Source organism: Zeus faber (genome assembly GCF_960531495.2).
Source record: "Zeus faber genome assembly, chromosome: 5".
NCBI classification, from domain to species: domain Eukaryota; kingdom Metazoa; phylum Chordata; class Actinopteri; order Zeiformes; family Zeidae; genus Zeus; species Zeus faber.
The window spans coordinates 35,583,871-35,603,870 of NC_137192.1; the positions used below are offsets into that span (position 1 = coordinate 35,583,871).

Below are 20,000 nucleotides of genomic sequence, written 5' to 3' on the forward strand. Positions count from 1 at the left end.
TTCTGCAGGATCTCTGGATGTGGAAGGCGGTGCTGCTACGTCACTTTCAGGGTGCACTGGGGGCAGTTCATGTGAAAGGACTCAAGCAAGTGGAGGCGGCGGCTGTAGACAGTCCACGCTTCACAAGCGTACGCAGAAGTGGAGATTTGCAGACTGCAGGTGGTTGTGGTCAAAGACACCAACACCACCCAAAAGAACCGGACCAGGCGCCGTCTGGTTCTGGACGTCCCGGTCGACGCCGCGCTCTTCAGGGGGGATGGGCGTGGCTTGGGGGTCTTCTGGAGGACGTCGTCTGCATCCTGGAGCTCAGGTATGTGTGCAGGGCGGAGCCTCCTGTCACCAGGTTCCCACCCAACCTGAAGCCAGTGTCATCCCCCCAGGGGTTCCCAACTGCCCGCCCACGGCCCGGTGCCAGGCCGCGGGGCACTGCCCCCGGGCCGTGAGAAGGTGGGTGGAGGTGAAACGGAGTGTTTCTTTTCAGAAGCAGACAGCCATCACATCAATGTCACATCAGCTGCTGTTTTATTTTATATTTAATTCCAATTTCACTAAATGTTTACAAAGAACTTTGCTCCTGTTTAGTTTGAAGGTTTTTTATTTATACTACTCATGTCAATTGTGATTTAATTGATCAAGTTTGGAGTTAATTACTTTTTATGACTTGATCGTGATTTGATGTTTACATGTTGTTCTCATTTGGTGCAGTTGTATTGTTTTCTACTGGAATTTAAATTCCTCATTTGTTACTGCATGAAAAGCTTTAGACTTGAATTGTAATTCCTGTTCATTTTAAAGATTTTTCACCAAGTTGCTGGTGCACAATTATTTATTATTTTAATCAGAAATAACAAATAATTTTTTTTTTTTTTAATTAATATATAAATAAATAAATAAATATAAAAATATATATATATATATGTATATATATATATATATATATATATATATGTTTATATATATGTTTATAAATCCATAGAAACACGATTCTTTTCAAGGGCTCTTTTGTAGGAATGAAGGGAACCGGATGATGAGCCTGGGGAACAAGGTGTAGCCTTCTCCACCCTCCCTGAGTGAGCCTTCAGCCTGGAATGTGCCATGTTGATGTTATATTGCTTCAGCTCTGTGTTAAGTGCAGTTCTCCACCCGGGGACACCTGTGCCACAGCTGGAGTCCAACAGAGTCCTGATCAGGGGGATCGGGTACCAGTCGTAGGGATATACTGCGTTTGCTTTTGACCACTGTCCTGGTGTGCTCGGGAGCCTATCCAGGAAGATTACAGCGGGCAATATTTAGGTCACCTTTTCTACACCTTTCCCCATCTGAGTAGTGTGAATCCTTAACAGCACTGTTCAGACACGGGGATCTGCCGGGAGTCGAATCCCAACCAATGACGGCCGTAACAGCCCCGTGCCGCAACTGTGCAGGAGCCAGGCCAGGAGCTTCCAGATCGTTCAGTCCTGCCCCGTCACCAAGCGCCACCCGCCAGCAGACTAGTGGTGTAAGAATCTGGATGGATCTCCACTGAAGCAGTAAAAGTTAATTAGAGTGACGAAAGGTGATGCGCTTGCTCCGACACCACTTCTTCACTGCTGGGAAGTGTGCTCTGGGGGCAAGGAAGAGAAACAAGACAACCAGCACCACCACCCCCAACCCCTCACCCCCACTTCGACAGGAAGCTGACGGAGCTCCAGAGTGTTGGAAGACCACCCATGACGAGCATGTCAGCACTAGCTTTTCTATCAGGGTGTGCACCCCGAGCTTATGTCTTCCTGGACTGACCCACATGACAACTGGACCACACACACACACACAGACACACACAGACACAGACACACACACACACACACACACACACACACACACACACACACACACACACACACAGCACCTCACCCTCATGGGGTGGATGTCGGCGTAGGGCGGCTTGCCCTCTGCCATCTCGATGGCCGTGATGCCCAGGGACCAGATGTCAGCCAAGCAGTTGTAGCCGATCTCCTGAATGACCTCAGGAGCCATCCAGAAGGGAGTGCCAATCACTGTGTTGCGCTTCGCCATGGTGTCCTGGAGGGAGGAGGCGGGGCAGGGAGGACGTTTTGAATTTAACAACCTAACATTCATTTGCAGGACACTCAAATTGTCCACACATGATAAAAATAATGAAATATTAAAAAAAAAACAATGTAAAACGAAAGCCAAGAAGAATAAAGAAATTAAGTTTAAAATTATAAATAAATATCGACATCAATTACAAATTTTCGAGCTTGCATTGGAACGTAGCATCAGTTAGTGCTTTCGCTCGTCTTTACATCAGCATTACATCGAAAACGAGTCACAATTTTCCAAGTTTCCCTTGAACGCAGCATCAGCTGAGGTAACGACACGGTGAGTCCTGGCGACACTGAATTACTAAAACAAAGATCCACTTGTTTGTTGTGACTTTATCCTAGAAATGAGAAGTTGGCTGTCTGCTTCCTGTCAGATCCCTGTCTGCTTCCTGTCAGGTCCCTGTCTGCTTCCTGTCGGGTCCCTGTCTGCTTCCTGTCGGGTCCCTGTCTGCTTCCTGTCAGGTCCCTGTCTGCTTCCTGTCAGGTCCCTGTCTGCTTCCTGTCAGGTCCCAGTCTACTTCCTGTCAGGTCCCAGTCTACTTCCTGTCAGGTCCCAGTCTACTTCCTGTCAGGTCCCAGTCTACTTCCTGTCAGGTCCCAGTCTACTTCCTGTAGTCCACAGAGTCCTGCCTAATCCTTGCAACAATCAAAATATTCCCATGTTGCTGACTCACAGTCAGCTGTCCTGCCACTCCGAAGTCGGCTAGTTTGGCCTGGCCCTCGGCGCTCAGCAGGATGTTTCCCGCCTTGATGTCGCGGTGGATCTTCCTCATGAAGTGCAGATACTCCAAGCCCTTCAGCGTGGACTGCAGGATGGTGCAGATCTGCTCCTCCGTCAGCTACACACACATTACACCAACAAAAAATACAATTCAATCACTTAGTTTTAAATTCATTCGTTAGTTCATGGCAGTTATTTGTGTGTCGGTGAAAATAGCGCCTTACCGTCTTGCTGCATAGTCGTATGATGTCGGACACGGAGCCGGCGGCGCAGTACTCCATGACGATCCAGAGGTCACTGTTCTTAAAGAAGCTTCCATAGTAACGCACCACATGAGGGCTGGAAACCAGTGAGAGAACCAGTTAGAACCAGCTAGAGATACAGTAAGAGAACCAATTAGAAAAGTTAAAGAACCAGTTAGAACCAGTTAAAGAACCAGTTAGAGAACCAGTTAGAGAACCAGTTAAAGAACCAGTTAGAACCAACTAGAGATCCAGTAAGAGAACCAGTTAGAACGAGTTAAAGAACCAGTTAGAACCAATCAGAACCAACTAGAGATCCAGTAAGAGAACCAGTTAAAGAACCAGTTAGAACCAGTTAGAGAACCAGTTAACGAACCAGTTATAACCAGTTATAACCAGTTAGAGAACCAATTAGAGAACCAGTTATAACCAGTTAGAGAACCAATTATAACCAGTTATAACCAGTTAGAGAACTAGTTACAGAACCAGTTACAGAACCAGTTATAACCAGTTGAAGAACCAGTTAAAGAACCAGTTAAAGAACCAGTTATAACCAGTTATAACCAGTTAGAGAACCAATTATAACCAGTTATAACCAGTTAGAGAACTAGTTACAGAACCAGTTACAGAACCAGTTATAACCAGTTGAAGAACCAGTTAAAGAACCAGTTAAAGAACCAGTTATAACCAGTTATAACCAGTTAGAGAACCAATTATAACCAGTTATAACCAGTTAGAGAACCAGTTAAAGAACCAGTTATAACCAGTTATAACCAGTTAGAGAACCAATTATAACCAGTTATAACCAGTTAGAGAACCAGTTAAAGAACCAGTTAGAGAACCAGTAATAGTAGTAATAATAGTAGTAGTAACCAGCAATTGTAAAAACATGTCGTTCAAATGTGAAAATGAACATCATATAAATAAATAAAACGTTTCAGTCACTCGAAATGTTTAAACAGGTCGCACACGCACGTCCTTCAACACGCACGTCCTTCAACACACGCACGTCCTTCAACACACACACGTCCTTCAACACGCACGTCCTTCAACACACACACGTCCTTCAACACGCACGTCCTTCAACACACACACGTCCTTCAACACGCACGTCCTTCAACACACACACGTCCTTCAACACGCACGTCCTTCAACACACACACGTCCTTCAACACGCACGTCCTTCAACACGCACGTCCTTCAACACACACACGTCCTTCAACACACACGTCCTTCAACACACACGTCCTTCAACACACACACGTCCTTCAACACACACACGTCCTTCAACACACACGTCCTTCAACACACACACGTCCATCAACACACACGTCCTTCAACACACACGTCCTTCAACACACACACGTCCTTCAACACACACACGTCCTTCAACACGCACGTCCTTCAACACGCACGTCCTTCAACACACACGTCCTTCAACACACACACGTCCTTCAACACACACACGTCCTTCAACACGCACGTCCTTCAACACGCACGTCCTTCAACACACACACGTCCTTCAACACACACGTCCTTCAACACGCACGTCCTTCAACACACACACGTCCTTCACCACGCACGTCCTTCAACACACACGTCCTTCAACACACACACGTCCTTCAACACACACACGTCCTTCATCACGCACGTCCTTCAACACACACACGTCCTTCAACACACACACGTCCTTCAACACACACACGTCCTTCAACACACACACGTCCTTCAACACGCACGTCCTTCAACACACACACGTCCTTCAACACACACACGTCCTTCAACACACACACGTCCTTCAACACGCACGTCCTTCAACACACACACGTCCTTCAACACACACGTCCTTCAACACACACACGTCCTTCAACACACACGTCCTTCAACACACACACGTCCTTCAACACACACACGTCCTTCAACACACACGTCCTTCAACACACACACGTCCTTCAACACACACACGTCCTTCAACACACACGTCCTTCAACACACACACGTCCTTCAACACACACGTCCTTCAACACACACACGTCCTTCAACACACACGTCCTTCAACACACACACGTCCTTCAACACACACACACGTCCTTCAACACACACACGTCCTTAAACACACACGTTCTTCAACACACACGTTCTTCAACACACACGTTCTTCAACACACACGTCCTTCAACACACACACGTCCTTCAACACACACACGTCCTTCAACACACACGTCCTTCAACACACACGTCCTTCAACACACACACGTCCTTCAACACACACACATCCTTCAACACACACGTTCTTCAACACACACGTCCTTCAACACACACGTCCTTCAACACACACACGTTCTTCAACACACACGTCCTTCAACACACACACGTCCTTCAACACACACACGTCCTTCAACACACACACATCCTTCAACACACACACGTCCTTCAACACACACGTCCTTCAACACACACACTTCCTTCAACACACACACGTCCTTCAACACACACACGTCCTTCAACACACACACGTCCTTCAACACACACACTTCCTTCAACACACACGTTCTTCAACACACACGTCCTTCAACACACACGTCCTTCAACACACACTTCCTTCAACACACACGTCCTTCAACACACATGTTCTTCAACACACACGTCCTTCAACACACACGTCCTTCAACACGCACACTTCCTTCAACACACACGTCCTTCAACACACACGTTCTTCAACACGCACGTCAATGAGCGCCGTCCGTACGCTCTACACCCAGTGTGCTGGGGCTCACCAGGAGAAGCAGTGGATTGTAATTAGCCGATTTCTTTCTTTTCGATTTTATTTGGGGCCACTTTCTAAAATCTCACAGCAACGGACAGAGAGTGGAGGAGACCAATATAAAGACAGAATGGTATCATCGTCAGGAGCCGCCCCTCCCCCGCCCGCCTGGGTCCCTGCGCCCCGGAGGAGGAGGACCACGGGGGCCGCTCAAAGTGTCAGAAATTGTAATGGATATTGAAGAACATTTGAACCGGTGTGTTATTTCAGGGTGAATGTCGGTGAAGGTTGGTGAATGTTGGGTTTGAGCTGGACTGAGCTGACCTGTTGCACTGCTGCATGATGGAGATCTCCTTGATGATCTCCTGCAGGTCCGACTCCACCGGGACCTGCTTGATGGCCACGATCTCCCCCGTCTCCTTGTAGTTGGCCTTGAAGACACTGCCATAGGAGCTGCACACGCACACACACACACACACACACACACACACACACACACACACACACACACACACTTAAAAGGAACATCAAACATTATGCTCACAAATGTAAACCACAGTCAAAACAAATAAACATCATTGGTTGCATCACACGCCTCAGCCACAGGTGGCAGTAACAGCATCACGTGATCTGAGTGATGGTTTCTGGAGTGGGACTGTTCAGAAAATCAAATTCTTCGTTATCTTCAACTATTCTCCCAATTCCCGTCAGCACATGAAGGTATGACCTCATAAAAGACAAAGGAGAAATTACTTATTAAACAAACTCCACTGACGACACAGGAACGTTCCGTCGCCGTTCTTTTTGGTTCAGCTTTACTCTGCTTTCTAACTGCAGCCATTTTGGACCCTCCACATGTCAGCGCTGACGGCTGCTCTGTTATTATTATTATTGTTATTATTATTGTTATTATTTTTATTCTGTTGTTAAATATAATGCATCCATCGCCGTCGGGATCTGCAGTGAAATCTGTGAAAGTTCAGCAATAATGATGTAATCTCACACACACACACACACACACACACACACACACACACACACACACACACACACACACACACACACACACACACACACACACACACACACACACACACACACACACACACACAGCCGTTCAAAAGAGGAAGTAGGTTTTGAAACAGGAAGACATGACGATGATGATAAAGGCGGCTGAGAAGATAGAGAGAAAGACTATTTTTTCTATTTCACTGTGTCTTATTGTTTTTATTTATTTTGTTGTTATTACTAAAATTTGTATTATCATTCATGTTGTTATTATTATTATTCATTCATTTATTAATGTCAACCATTTGAGTGTCATATTAGAACTGTAACTGCATATGCATGGGAGAGTATATTTTTATTTTATATTTTAACTGTGAATGATTTCAAGACAGACAGACAAGTAGCTGTCTGTCTCTCGTACCCTTCTCCCAGTTTTTCCAGGACGTCCAACACCTCCTCAGGCTGCTTGGTGAGACTGTCTTCACTCAACTTCTTCAGCTGCCTAGAGAGAGACAGAGAGAGAGACAAAGAGAGAGACAGAGAAAGAGACAGAGAAAGAGACAGAGAGCGAGACAGAGAGAGAGACAGAGAAAGAGACAGAGAGACAGACAGAGAGAGAGACAGAGAGAGAGATAGAGAAAGAGAGGGAGAGACAGAGAGAGAGACAGAGAAAGAGAGGGAGAGACAGAGAGAGTTAAAACACCACATTCAGCACCAACTTCCCAGGGTGAGTTTGGGTGGAGCGACTATGAATGGAGCACGACACAACGGAGAACGACGCTTTGATCAGATTAAAAACAGTCTCACTCTCACAGAAACAGACCCAACGCCTCCTCAGCACCACCCCTGAAGCCAGCACCACCCCTGAAGCAGTGCCTTGCTCAAGGCCACAGCGACGTGAATTCAGCGTCCTCCATCTTCTACATCCACCCTTTACACCACACATCACACTCTACAAGGTCGCTGTCACATGAAGAGTACCATGTTGTATATAACATGAAGAGTACCATGTTGTATATAACATGAAGAGTACCATGTTGTATATAACATGAAGAGTACCATGTTGTATATAACATGAAGAGTACCATGTTGTATATAACATGAAGAGTACCATGTTGTATATAACATGAAGAGTACCATGTTGTATATAACATGAAGAGTACCATGTTGTATATAACATGAAGAGTACCATGTTGTATATAACATGAAGAGGTCCATGTTGTATATAACATGAAGAGGTCCATGTTGTATATAACATGAAGAGGTCCATGTTGTATATAACATGAAGAGTACCATGTTGTATATAACATGAAGAGTACCATGTTGTATATAACATGAAGAGTACCATGTTGTATATAACATGAAGAGTACCATGTTGTATATAACATGAAGAGTACCATGTTGTATATAACATGAAGAGTACCATGTTGTATATAACATGAAGAGTACCATGTTGTATATAACATGAAGAGGTCCATGTTGTATATAACATGAAGAGTACCATGTTGTATATAACATGAAGAGTACCATGTTGTATATAACATGAAGAGTACCATGTTGTATATAACATGAAGAGTACCATGTTGTATATAACATGAAGAGTACCATGTTGTATATAACATGAAGAGTACCATGTTGTATATAACATGAAGAGTACCATGTTGTATATAACATGAAGAGTACCATGTTGAATATAACATGAAGAGTACCATGTTGTATATAACATGAAGAGGTCCATGTTGTATATAACATGAAGAGTACCATGTTGTATATAACATGAAGAGTACCATGTTGTATATAACATGAAGAGTACCATGTTGTATATAACATGAAGAGTACCATGTTGTATATAACATGAAGAGGTCCATGTTGTATATAACATGAAGAGGTCCATGTTGTATATAACATGAAGAGTACCATGTTGTATATAACATGAAGAGTACCATGTTGTATATAACATGAAGAGTACCATGTTGTATATAACATGAAGAGGTCCATGTTGTATATAACATGAAGAGTACCATGTTGTATATAACATGAAGAGTACCATGTTGTATATAACATGAAGAGTACCATGTTGTATATAACATGAAGAGTACCATGTTGTATATAACATGAAGAGTACCATGTTGTATATAACATGAAGAGGTCCATGTTGTATATAACATGAAGAGGTCCATGTTGTATATAACATGAAGAGGTCCATGTTGTATATAACATGAAGAGGTCCATGTTGTATATAACATGAAGAGGTCCATGTTGTATATAACATGTATATAATATGAAGAGTACCAGGTTGTATATAACATGTATATAATATGAAGAGTATCATGTTGTATATAACATGTTGTATATACACTGTATATATATATATATATATATATATATATAGACAGTATACACACACACAGCTACTGTACAATTTCATACAAATGAAAACCAAGATTTGGGCGACTGGCCCTTGCACCTGAACCAAGGAACACAGGTTAAGAAAACAGAGGGAATCATAAATGAAAAGATGGAGGGATGAAAGGATGGATGAAAGGATGAATGGAAGGAAGAAAGGAAGGATGGATGAATAGATGATGGATGGATGAATAGATGGATGGATGATGGGTGATATAGGAATTATGCATGGATATAAAGATGGATGGATAAATAGGAGGAAGAAAAGACAGATAGAAGGATAAATTAATAGATGGACAAAGGATGGATGAATAAATGAGTGAATAGATGGATGGATGGTGTGAAGGATGGATGGGAGGACAGATGATGGATGGATAGATGAGTGGGTGAATAGGTGGATGGATGGAAGGAAGGAAAGATTGCTGGATGAATGGAAGGACAGATGGATAGATGGTTGAGTGAGTGAATAGATGGATGGATGAGTAAAATAAATGGATGGATGGAAGGACATGTGGATGTATGGATGGATGAGTGAGTGAGTGAGTGAGTGAGTGAGTGAGTGAGCAGATGGATGGATGGATGGATACATGAGTAAATAGATGACGGATGGATGGACAGATGGGTGTATGGATGGATGAATGAGTGAATAGTTGGATGGGTAGAGCGATGGAGGGAAAGATGGAAGGATGGGTGGATGGATGGTTGGATACTAAACCCAGCTCTTCCACTCCACCTTCGATCCATCTCCATCACTCCATCGTTTGCTTTTTCAGTTCATTTACATGAATCAGAAACAGAAACATGAATCTATGAAGACAAATCGATGAAAGAATGAGAAATGTCCTGAAATAAAGAAGAAATTAGAGAAATAAAAGAGAAATGAGAGAAATTTGAAATAAAAGAGAAAAAAATGGAAAAAATGGAAATAAAAGGAAATAAAAGCTAAATCCTGCTCCTGACACTTTGTTGTGAAGTTTGATCTTTTTGTTGCCACGGTGTTGATGTCGGTCACGGCTTTAAAGGAGATCATCTGGGACTTTACGGGCAAGGATCCCAAGGATCAGTGGAGATTGGGATTAAGATGGAATACATCCCATAATGAACCAGTTCCACAACCATTGAAGGAATCTCATTGGTTGGAACCAGCGGCTTCAGTAAAATCCATAATCATGAAACAATATTTCAATTTTTAATTGTTAATGAAAAATAAAAATGTTTATATTTTAATTAAAAACATAAATTGATTTTTGCAATTTGTCATTTCTCTACATGTAAGATTTTGCAGCGATGGTCTGTTGCTACAGAGAGACAGACAGAGAGACAGACTGGTCTGTTGCTTGTTATAAATGTCTGTGCCTGTTGTTTTTATATGTGTTTTATATTTGTGTTATTATTATAATTATGTATTTAGTAACAGAAATGTAAAACATCCAAGGAGTCCTTTTTCCAGAGGATTTAAAAAACAGACGATCAAATGAAAAGAACACAATAAGACAATTTGACAAACAACGCAACAAAGCTAAGACAATATGAAGTCATTTCACCTAAAGTGATTATAATACTTTAGTAAATACATTTAGCTTTTTTCATTATTCTCATATAATCATTAATATTATCATCATCATCATCATCATCATTATTATATTACCGTCATCATTATTATTATTATATTATCATCTTCATTATCGTAATTATTATTATTATCATCATCATCATTATAATATTAATTATTATTATCAACATTGTTATAATTATTATCATTATAACTATCATAAATATAATTCTTCGCATTAGTTTTTATCATTATTATTGTTCGCATTATTATTATCATCATTATTATTATTATGATCAGTATTATCATCATCATAATAATTATTATTACTATTATTATTATTATGAATAATATCATTGTTATTATTATTATTATTATTAATAATAACACAGTCCGCTTGATAGTTTATTTATGTTAGTATTGCATTTATTACTATTATTTTACTATTATGATTATTAGTAAGTTTTTATATGAACTGATTTCAGCTTCATTGACATTTTGGGGATTTTTCGGGACTTTCGAGCCGTGTTTGTCCGACTTTTCAGACACTTTTTGTCGGTGGAAAGTTCGAGGGCGACGCGAAGAGTTGGGCGCTCACCTGCGGGGATGGTTCCTCAGCTGCACCCGCTCCACGGTCTCCATCTGGGGGCCGGTTCCGGCTCGGGTTCCCCCCCGTTTCAGCACCGGGTCTCCCCGCGAAACTGGAACGACTTCCCGCCTCGCAAACACGGACTCCTGCGCTAGCAGCGGGCGGCTAGCTCCGCGGCTAAGCCCCCTCCTTCCGCTGCGGCGTTCACCTCCGCTCCGCTCGGAAACAACGGGGGTTCGCTCCGTCTCCGCTCCGTCTCCGCTCCGTCCCCCGGAGGTGCTCTGCGGTTCGGCTCCTCCCGGTCCGGTTCCTCCCTCCGGGCTTCGGGCTCGTCGGACCGCCGCTCGGACTCTGGAGCTCCACAACAAGCAGGAAGCGGAGCCGAACAAAGGTTGCGACGCCCGGCCCGACCGCCAGGTGGCGCCGGGGACAGGGGCCCTATAGTACCTTCATTACGGTAAATGAAGTGCGCCACCTGGCGGCGCAGGGAGAACGCTGCCTGGATACTTCAATTACGGTAAGAGCTTCAAAACACAGTACAAGTACCACAGTACAAGCACCACAGTACAAGCACCACAGTACACGTACCACAGTACACGTACCACAGTACAAGCACCACAGTACACGTACCACAGTACAAGTACCACAGTACAAGCACCACAGTACAAGTACCACAGTACAAGCACCACAGTACACGTACCACAGTACAAGTACCACAGTACAAGCACCACAGTACACGTACCACAGTACAAGTACCTTTAAAACGCTAGTGCCGCCAGGGGGCGCAGCGGAACAGAATACACATTACACTCTAAATACAATGGATCAAATATTTTTTATTATGTATAAAACCCAAGAAACAATGTTCCTGGGGGATATTTAATAGATGAAACATCTTAGATACTGGACATATTGCAGACGAATTATATTCAATTATGACATTAAACACGGTGCAATGAGTATGTTTAATATAGCTAATTGTTTTTATATTTATTTTCTTATGTTTATTGTATTTTGATTATTTTATTCTAGTTACTTTTAAGATTCAATGTTTGTTGTATACATTTTTCGTGTTTATATCTTTCAATTTTTTTTGCATATAAATACTTTCATACATATATGCAGTGAAATGTCTTTGCAACGCACCTGGAGATTATGAACAATAGTTGCTAAACCAAACATAATATCTAACCTAGTTGACTCCTGACCGACTCCTAAAACCTAATGCAGTTAGTGAAAATAAATAAAATAAATTACTCTCTAACCTAATTCCTGCCAAATAAACCTCAAATCTTGAATCTATAAATATACAAATGCATATATTACACTAAGTATGGTAATAGATAATAAGGTATAATACAGAAATACGTAGTAGATAATACACGCATCACCGCCAGGGGCGCAGGAGCGTAGAATCCATATCACAGACAAAATGCATCACATTAAATACACAAATATACATATTGGACAATTTGAGGCACAAAGTCCAATCAAATATTGGATCAAAAATCCACGGGTGTGTGTTAAATGGAGGGGTACTCTGATTGGATCAGGTTTGGGGTCGTGAACCCCTTTCCAGAACCAGAACCATGGTTTATCGATGACATCGTCACAGTGTCAAACCGCTCCAGATCACCCGAACTGGACCAAGACCGCCCCCAAAAATCCCCAAACCAGCCCGTCCCCCACGGTGGAGACGCCCCGCTTGTTCCAGCTGTCAATCAACCACAACCACAACAGGAAAGAACTCAGAGCACCAGGCTGAAATGAACACAACATTTTATTTTTTAAATGAACATATTTAGAACATTTTAGAAGAGCACAGAGATGTTCAAGTCCAAGAGGAAGATCACATCCTGAGGAAAGAACAACAACAAATATGTAAATATGTCATTATTAATGTCACTGCTTATTATTATGCTGCCACGGCCACATTTGACAAGACGCAGCCTCTTCCTGCCTTGAGGACCCGCCCACATCAAAACACACTTTACAAACCCTGGTCTCCAGGGTGGAGGCTGTTTTCATGGGTCGGTGTGGAGAAGTACAACTATAAACACACACACACACACACCGTGAGAAGAAAGGGCGTGGCTTTGTTTACAACTTTTAAAAAGTGTTTTAATGAAAAATGGTGGTGTTTTGTTGCTCAACATCAACTACACGATGACACTGTGATTACATTACATTTCATTGATCAGACGCTTTTATCCAAAGCCACTTACAATTGTTCAAACAGCGACGGACGCAGCCATCAGGAGCAATTAGGGGTTAAGTGTCTTGCTCAAGGACACTACAGCATGCTAGCAGGAGGAGCCTGGGATCCAACCAGCAACCTTTAGATCACTAGACCACCAGCTCTACCTCCTGAGCCACCATCCCCTTTATGATGACACCACGATGACATGACACCATGATGACACGACACCATGATGACACCACGATGACACCAGGATGACATGACACCATGATACCATGACAACATGATACCATGATGACAACATGATGATACCATTACGACAAAATGATGACACCATGAAGACACCATGATGACAACATGATGACACCATGATGACAACGTGACACCATGATGACAACATGACACCATGATGACAACGTGCCACCATGATGACAACGTGCCACCATTATGATACCATGACAACATGATACCATGATGACAACATGATGATACCATTACGACAAAATGATGACACCATGAAGACACCATGATGACAACATGATGACAACGTGACACCATGATGACAACATGACACCATGATGACAACGTGCCACCATGATGATAACGTGCCACCATGATGACACCATGATGACACCATGACACCATGATGACACCATGACGACAGCGTGACGACAGTGTGACACCATGATGACAACATGACGACAGTTTCATGTCATCATGGTGTCATGGCGTCATCATGGTATCATCATGTTGAACTCACCGTTCATGATGACACCATGACATCATGACAACATCATGATGACTCCATGATGACAACATGACACTATTACGACACCATGACGATACCATGAAGGCAACATAATGACACCATGACGACACCATAACGACTCCATAATTACAACATTTGGAGCTGAACCAAAGAACCTTTTTTTTTGAAAACTGCGTTTTGGTTCAAGGTTTCTGGGAATAGGTCATTTCAATCATGCACTGAGCTAACACAGCTAGCATGCTAAACCCCAGGTTCCCTCTAAATGAATAAAAAGCCGTGGGAAACACAGGGACCAACAAGTGCCCGTTTCCATGGCAACAAAGGGAGGAGCTACAGATGCTTACCAGGTAGGGGCGGGGCTTCACTCTCCGGAGGGTCGCACGCTCTCGAAGATCCCCGCCTCCTTCATGGCGTTGAACTCCTTGACGGCGTCGTACTGTTTGTAGAAGTCGGCGTACGCCTGTTTCCTGGGCTCCGTCACCGTGTACTGGACAGAAACAGGAACATACATCCATAGTTTGGGGTTTTTTGGATATTCAAGTTCGACCCAAAGTCCCATCCCAACGGCGCCTGGGGTAAAGTGAGACCAACGAGGAGACGGGCGTGGCACGCAGCTGAGGACAACAAATACATCTACACCTGTCCATCAGAGAACAAGGAGGAAAACGGTGAATCAACCTAAATCTAACACCAGAAACACACCAAGCGCCTGAGTTTCCATTCACTGCCCCCCCCGCTCTGCCATGACGCCGTGTTCAAGTTAAGACAGCTGCTCTGTGTATACAGTGTAGTAACTATGACAACGAGCTCCTGTCTCAGGTACTTTTTGGGAGAGTACATCACGTACGTCTTCACGTGGTGAGGACAGAAGAATGAAAAGATTTAATTTCACCTCAAGGCATCACGCGGCCTGGAAACACTGCTGAGAGCAAGGATGTTACCCCGAGGCCCCTGGGAACCCCGAGGCCCCTGCTTGCGCAAAGTGTCCCCGTTATGCTCGGGTGCTCATTATGGATGGAGAGACGGGTGCGCTTAGATGAGTAGACCTCATGTCTCTCTTGTGATAGATTGCGCAGAGACTCCGCCACAAACACTCTTTCACTTTGCAGCGTCTGACTCAGTCGTGATAGCACGCTTAGTCAGACAGTATTTCAGTTAGGACAGACAGCTTCCTATTTTACAAATTACAACTTTGGCGCTGACACACGAAAATTAACTAAATGTTTTTATTCAAGGTTTTATTAAAAAAATAACAATAATAACAACAAATAATAAAAAGCAAATCAATGGTGGGGAAGTCATGTAATGGGTGTACGCCCGAACACCGATCACACCAGCAACCCTAGTGAGGGGCCGCCCCCCCATCCAACTGCCATTGCCAAGAAACTCCCACATAATGTCTGATTTTGAGGTGGGCGTGGCTCATCGCATGACAAAAATGAGTCAAGCTGTAATTCCAAGTACAAAGAAATACAATAACAGTTTCTAGATGGCTTCACATTCATTGGCTGGCTTTGCAAACCTGCTAATGACACTTCCATGGAGCCCATGATGAAGACAAATCTGTTGAATAACTTCAGTTTTTGAGAAGCTGGAAAGTTTTCTCCCAATTTCTCAGAGCTACGCTAGCTGATCCCATCTGTGGCCCCCCTTGAGCTAACACCGTTAGCATGCCGCTCACCTTGAAGGCGACGGCGGCCACCAGGGCCAGAGAGAAGGCGATGGGCAGGTGGAAGCGCAGCCTCTTCCCCAGGAGTCCCCTCATCACGGGCTTTGGAAGAGACATGGTGGACGACCTGCCATTCAATCAGTCAATCAGTCAATCAAATGAACACACTAAACAGCACGAGGCAACGCAGCTGTGATGCCTCAAATTCAAATGAACCGTTTTGAATTGAATTGTTTCTTTTATTAATTTCAAAATGTTGAAAGTTTTCGTTTTATTTCTTTGGCTCTAAATCCTGAAACGTTTTGATGGTTTTATTTGCACGGAAGGCGTCCGTTCAAACTTAGCCCCAGCTCTTTGCTTTTCAACTCCTCTTTTTGTTTTGTGGATTTTAGGATTTGTTTCTTTTCTTCAACATTTTAGTATTTTGGTTTTTTAAAGACGATGCAAAGTGTCGAAATAAAGGACGTGATGACGATTCCAAACCACGTCCACATCAGGTTCGACCGATACATTCGAAGTCCAACTTCAACTTCCTCATATTCAATTACGTTCAGACGTCAAGATGAGAGAATTCATCTCATTGAAATGAATATTTGACACTGAGCTTCAGTGACTGCCACGCCTTCCTGAAGGCTGCAGCAGGAAACGGAACAAAACCAAACGATCTTTCAGCTGCTTTCTAGGATTTCTCTCTCCAGGAAAATATTCCGGTCGCCCCCGCCCAAAGATGTTCCTAGTCGACCGATAGTCGTCAGTCCAAAGCATTAGTCGACTAATTGTCACACCTTCATGATATTCATTTCATTATTGAAATATCTTTGTGGCTTCAGAAAACGGTTTTCAGTTCCAGGGTTGAGGAGTAATGTAACGACTAGAAAACCTAAAAACAGCCTTTAAAACATAAATTTCATTTACAAGCGCTGCGTGTCAACCACACCCGTTCAATTATTATTTTATTCATGTTCCATGTAAATGACGTTTGGACATCGTTTGTCATGAAATGAGACGTAAGGGCGATAGTTCTGCCGGTGTCGATGTCGCTCTTACTCACTGCTCCTTCCCCGTCCACGACCGACTAAGACCCTTCTCATCGACTAACGTTTAGTCGACGACTTGGGGGCAGCGCCAGTAAATACGGAGATAGTTTGGTAGTAAAGCAGCGCCACCAGCAGGTCGACCCTGACACCACCTTCTGTCCAAAGACCCTTGCACCACCAATTCCAGGCTGAACACACTGATTTAAAACCAAGGAAGCAGCTTCAGCTGTTTGTTGATTTTAATCTATTCTACATCAATAAATCTTTATTTTTGAGGTTTGTTGTATATTGACAATTTTTATATTTTATGACATATTACCAAAGTGTAGTTTGGTGTTAAATCTGTTGTGTTGGCTGCAGCGTGCTGGTCGCTAGATGTATCATATCATTACCACTATTTATACTGAAACGAAATAACACGATAATATCACAAAATGCAAAGTTTGACATTCGCGTCTGCCACCAGAGGACATGCTAGCCTGTCAGCCTGTTAGCCTGCTAGCCTGCTACTGTAGCCTGTTAGCCTGCTAGCCTGCTACTGTAGCCTGTTAGCCTGCTAGCCTGCTAGCCTGCTACTGTAGCCTGTTAGCCTGCTAGCCTCGCACGGCCAGCCAGGACTTCGGCGTCCGAACGGTATCGGCGCATCAGGGGGGAGAATTGAACGGCATTAACGACGTCGCCACCCTGTGCGGACTTGAAGCCGGACCCGCCGGTAAAGCGGGACAGAGTCCGTTCAAACCGCGTGGGAACGGTACTCACGGACGGAGCTGCTCGACCTTCGCGGACACACGAACAGCGGCTTGAGGAGCGGAAGGAGCGTGTGCAGGAGCAGGACGGGGGCGGCGGCGGACGATGCGCTTCTTTGGAACGAGTCACCGGAACTGAGTCGTTCCGTTTGTTTTCCTTATGTTGGTTTTATTTGTTTGTTTTCCTTGTTTGTTTTATTTATGTTTGTTTTCTTTGTTTGTTTTCTTGATGTTGGTTTGTCTATGTTTTCTTTGTTTGTTTGTTTTATTTATGTTCCTTATGTTTGTTTTCTTTGTTTGTTTTCTTTGTTTGTTTTCTTGATGTTGGTTTTATTTGTTTGTTTTCCTTGTTTGTTTTATTTATGTTTGTTTTCTTTGTTTGTTTTCTTGATGTTGGTTTGTCTATGTTTTCTTTGTTTGTTTTCTTGATGTTGGTTTGTCTATGTTTTCTTTGTTTGTTTGTTTTATTTATGTTTGTTTTAATTAGCCGTGTCGCTAATTGTTTAGTTTTCCTGTAAAATGCTGTTTTGTTTTATTCATTTTCTATTGAAATGTTTAGTAAAAACGTATTTACAAAATAAAGCTGAGTGGATTATTATTATTATCATGTGAACAAACAAACAAACAAACAAACAAACAAACAAAGAACCAGGAGCGTTTGTTTTCAACGGAGCCATAAGATCCCGTTCCTGCAAACAGACGAAACCCCCATCACTGTGACGTCAGGACCGTGTGACCTCAGAATCGAAAGAAAAAGAAAAAGAAAAAGAAAAAGAAAGAAAAAGAAAAAGAAAAAAAAAAGAAAAAGAAAAAAGAAAAGAAAAAGAAAAAGAAAAAGAAAGAAAAAGAAAAAGAAAAAGAAAAAGAAAAAGAAAGAAAAAGAAAAAAAAAAGAAAAAGAAAGAAAAAGAAAAAGAAAAAGAAAGAAAAAGAAAAAGAAAAAAAAAAGAAAAAGAAAAAGAAAGAAAAAGAAAAAGAAAAAGAAAAAGAAAAAGAGTCTTTATTCATCACGCAACACTAAAGTATGAAATGCATTTATACTAAATAATAATAATAATATTATTATTATTATTATTATTATTATTATTATTATTATTATTATTATTATTATAAGAATCATAATCATAATCATAATAACATTAATAGTAATAAACAATAATAATAAACAATAATCATTATCGTAACCATTATAACACTACTACTACTACTACCACTAATAATCTTCTTCTTTTCTTGGGCTGCTCATCTGCCTCCAGAGGAAAAAGCTTTGAGATTTAGACGAATGGAGAATAAAGTTCAAAGAGGAAGCGTTGACGTGAAACGGGAAACAAACAAATATATAATAATATAACAAAATAATAATAATAATGAAATTAAATGAAGATAGAAGCAAATTGTTTATTATTATTTTCAGCATCATCTATTACTCTATTAGACCTATTAGACTTCAAATACTTCACGTAAATTCAACAAGGGTTGAAATTATAGGATGTAATAAAGTGGAGCCACATGATGTCATAGAGCTACAGACGCCACAGCTTGAGACACAACACACCAGGTTTAGGAAAATATATGAACTTTATTATTCAGAACGATATATTTCATCATCAACGTGTATGAATAAACCAGGATGAATTAATACAAATAATTTCATGGTTTATTTGCGTGTTGGAGAATACAGGAAGAGCAAGGAAGTGTAGCGTTATGACATAAAAAGATAAAAGTTGAACTGAGCATCAACATGTTTTATTACAGAAAAGAAATCAAGTTGTTGACACTGGAGTGGAGGAGGACGAAGAGACAACTACCAAGCACAAGGAGTTGTTGACGTACGACCTCCAAGCAGGTTTAAAAGGTGATGACATCACTGAGCTGAAAACACCTGCATTAAAAGGTGATGACATCACTGAGCTGAAAACACCTGCATTAAAACGTGATGACATCACTGAGCTGAAAACACCTGCATTAAAACGTGATGACATCAGTGAGACATCTGCATTGAAACATCCACAATGTGATGAAGAGGGAAAGCAAAACACACTGTGTGGAAATGAATGAACCAGGACCAGCAGCTCCAAGCAAGCAGCCCTACTAACACTAACACACACACTAACACACACACTAACACTAACACTAACACACACACTAACACACACACTAACACACACACTAACACACACACTAACACACACAC

The 20,000-nt window shown here is 42.2% G+C and overlaps 2 protein-coding genes across 2 annotated transcripts in view; both read right to left on the bottom strand.

Annotated features, from left to right (window-relative positions):
* LOC307230342 (serine/threonine-protein kinase 3/4-like) overlaps positions 1-11,671 on the bottom strand; it is a 30,625-nt gene extending 18,954 nt beyond the window's left edge. Inside the window, exons 1-6 of the mRNA XM_080000653.1 lie at positions 11,396-11,671; positions 7,261-7,341; positions 6,156-6,284; positions 3,051-3,165; positions 2,780-2,944; positions 1,894-2,061 (exon numbers count right to left, since the gene is read on the bottom strand). Of these exons, the coding sequence (XP_079856779.1) occupies positions 1,894-2,061; positions 2,780-2,944; positions 3,051-3,165; positions 6,156-6,284; positions 7,261-7,341; positions 11,396-11,439 (702 nt within the window). The 5' untranslated portion in view covers positions 11,440-11,671. The remainder of the gene's footprint in view (positions 1-1,893; positions 2,062-2,779; positions 2,945-3,050; positions 3,166-6,155; positions 6,285-7,260; positions 7,342-11,395) is intronic.
* Positions 11,672-13,148: 1,477 nt separating this feature from the next.
* Positions 13,149-17,927, bottom strand: cox6c (cytochrome c oxidase subunit 6C). The gene is made up of 4 exons (XM_080000654.1): positions 17,821-17,927; positions 16,037-16,151; positions 14,700-14,842; positions 13,149-13,242 (listed from the first exon to the last, which is right to left on the bottom strand). Exons 2-3 carry the CDS (start codon positions 16,139-16,141, stop codon positions 14,717-14,719), a joined length of 231 nt encoding a protein of 76 aa, XP_079856780.1. The 5' UTR covers positions 16,142-16,151; positions 17,821-17,927; the 3' UTR covers positions 13,149-13,242; positions 14,700-14,716.
* Between the last annotated feature and the right edge of the window lie 2,073 nt (positions 17,928-20,000).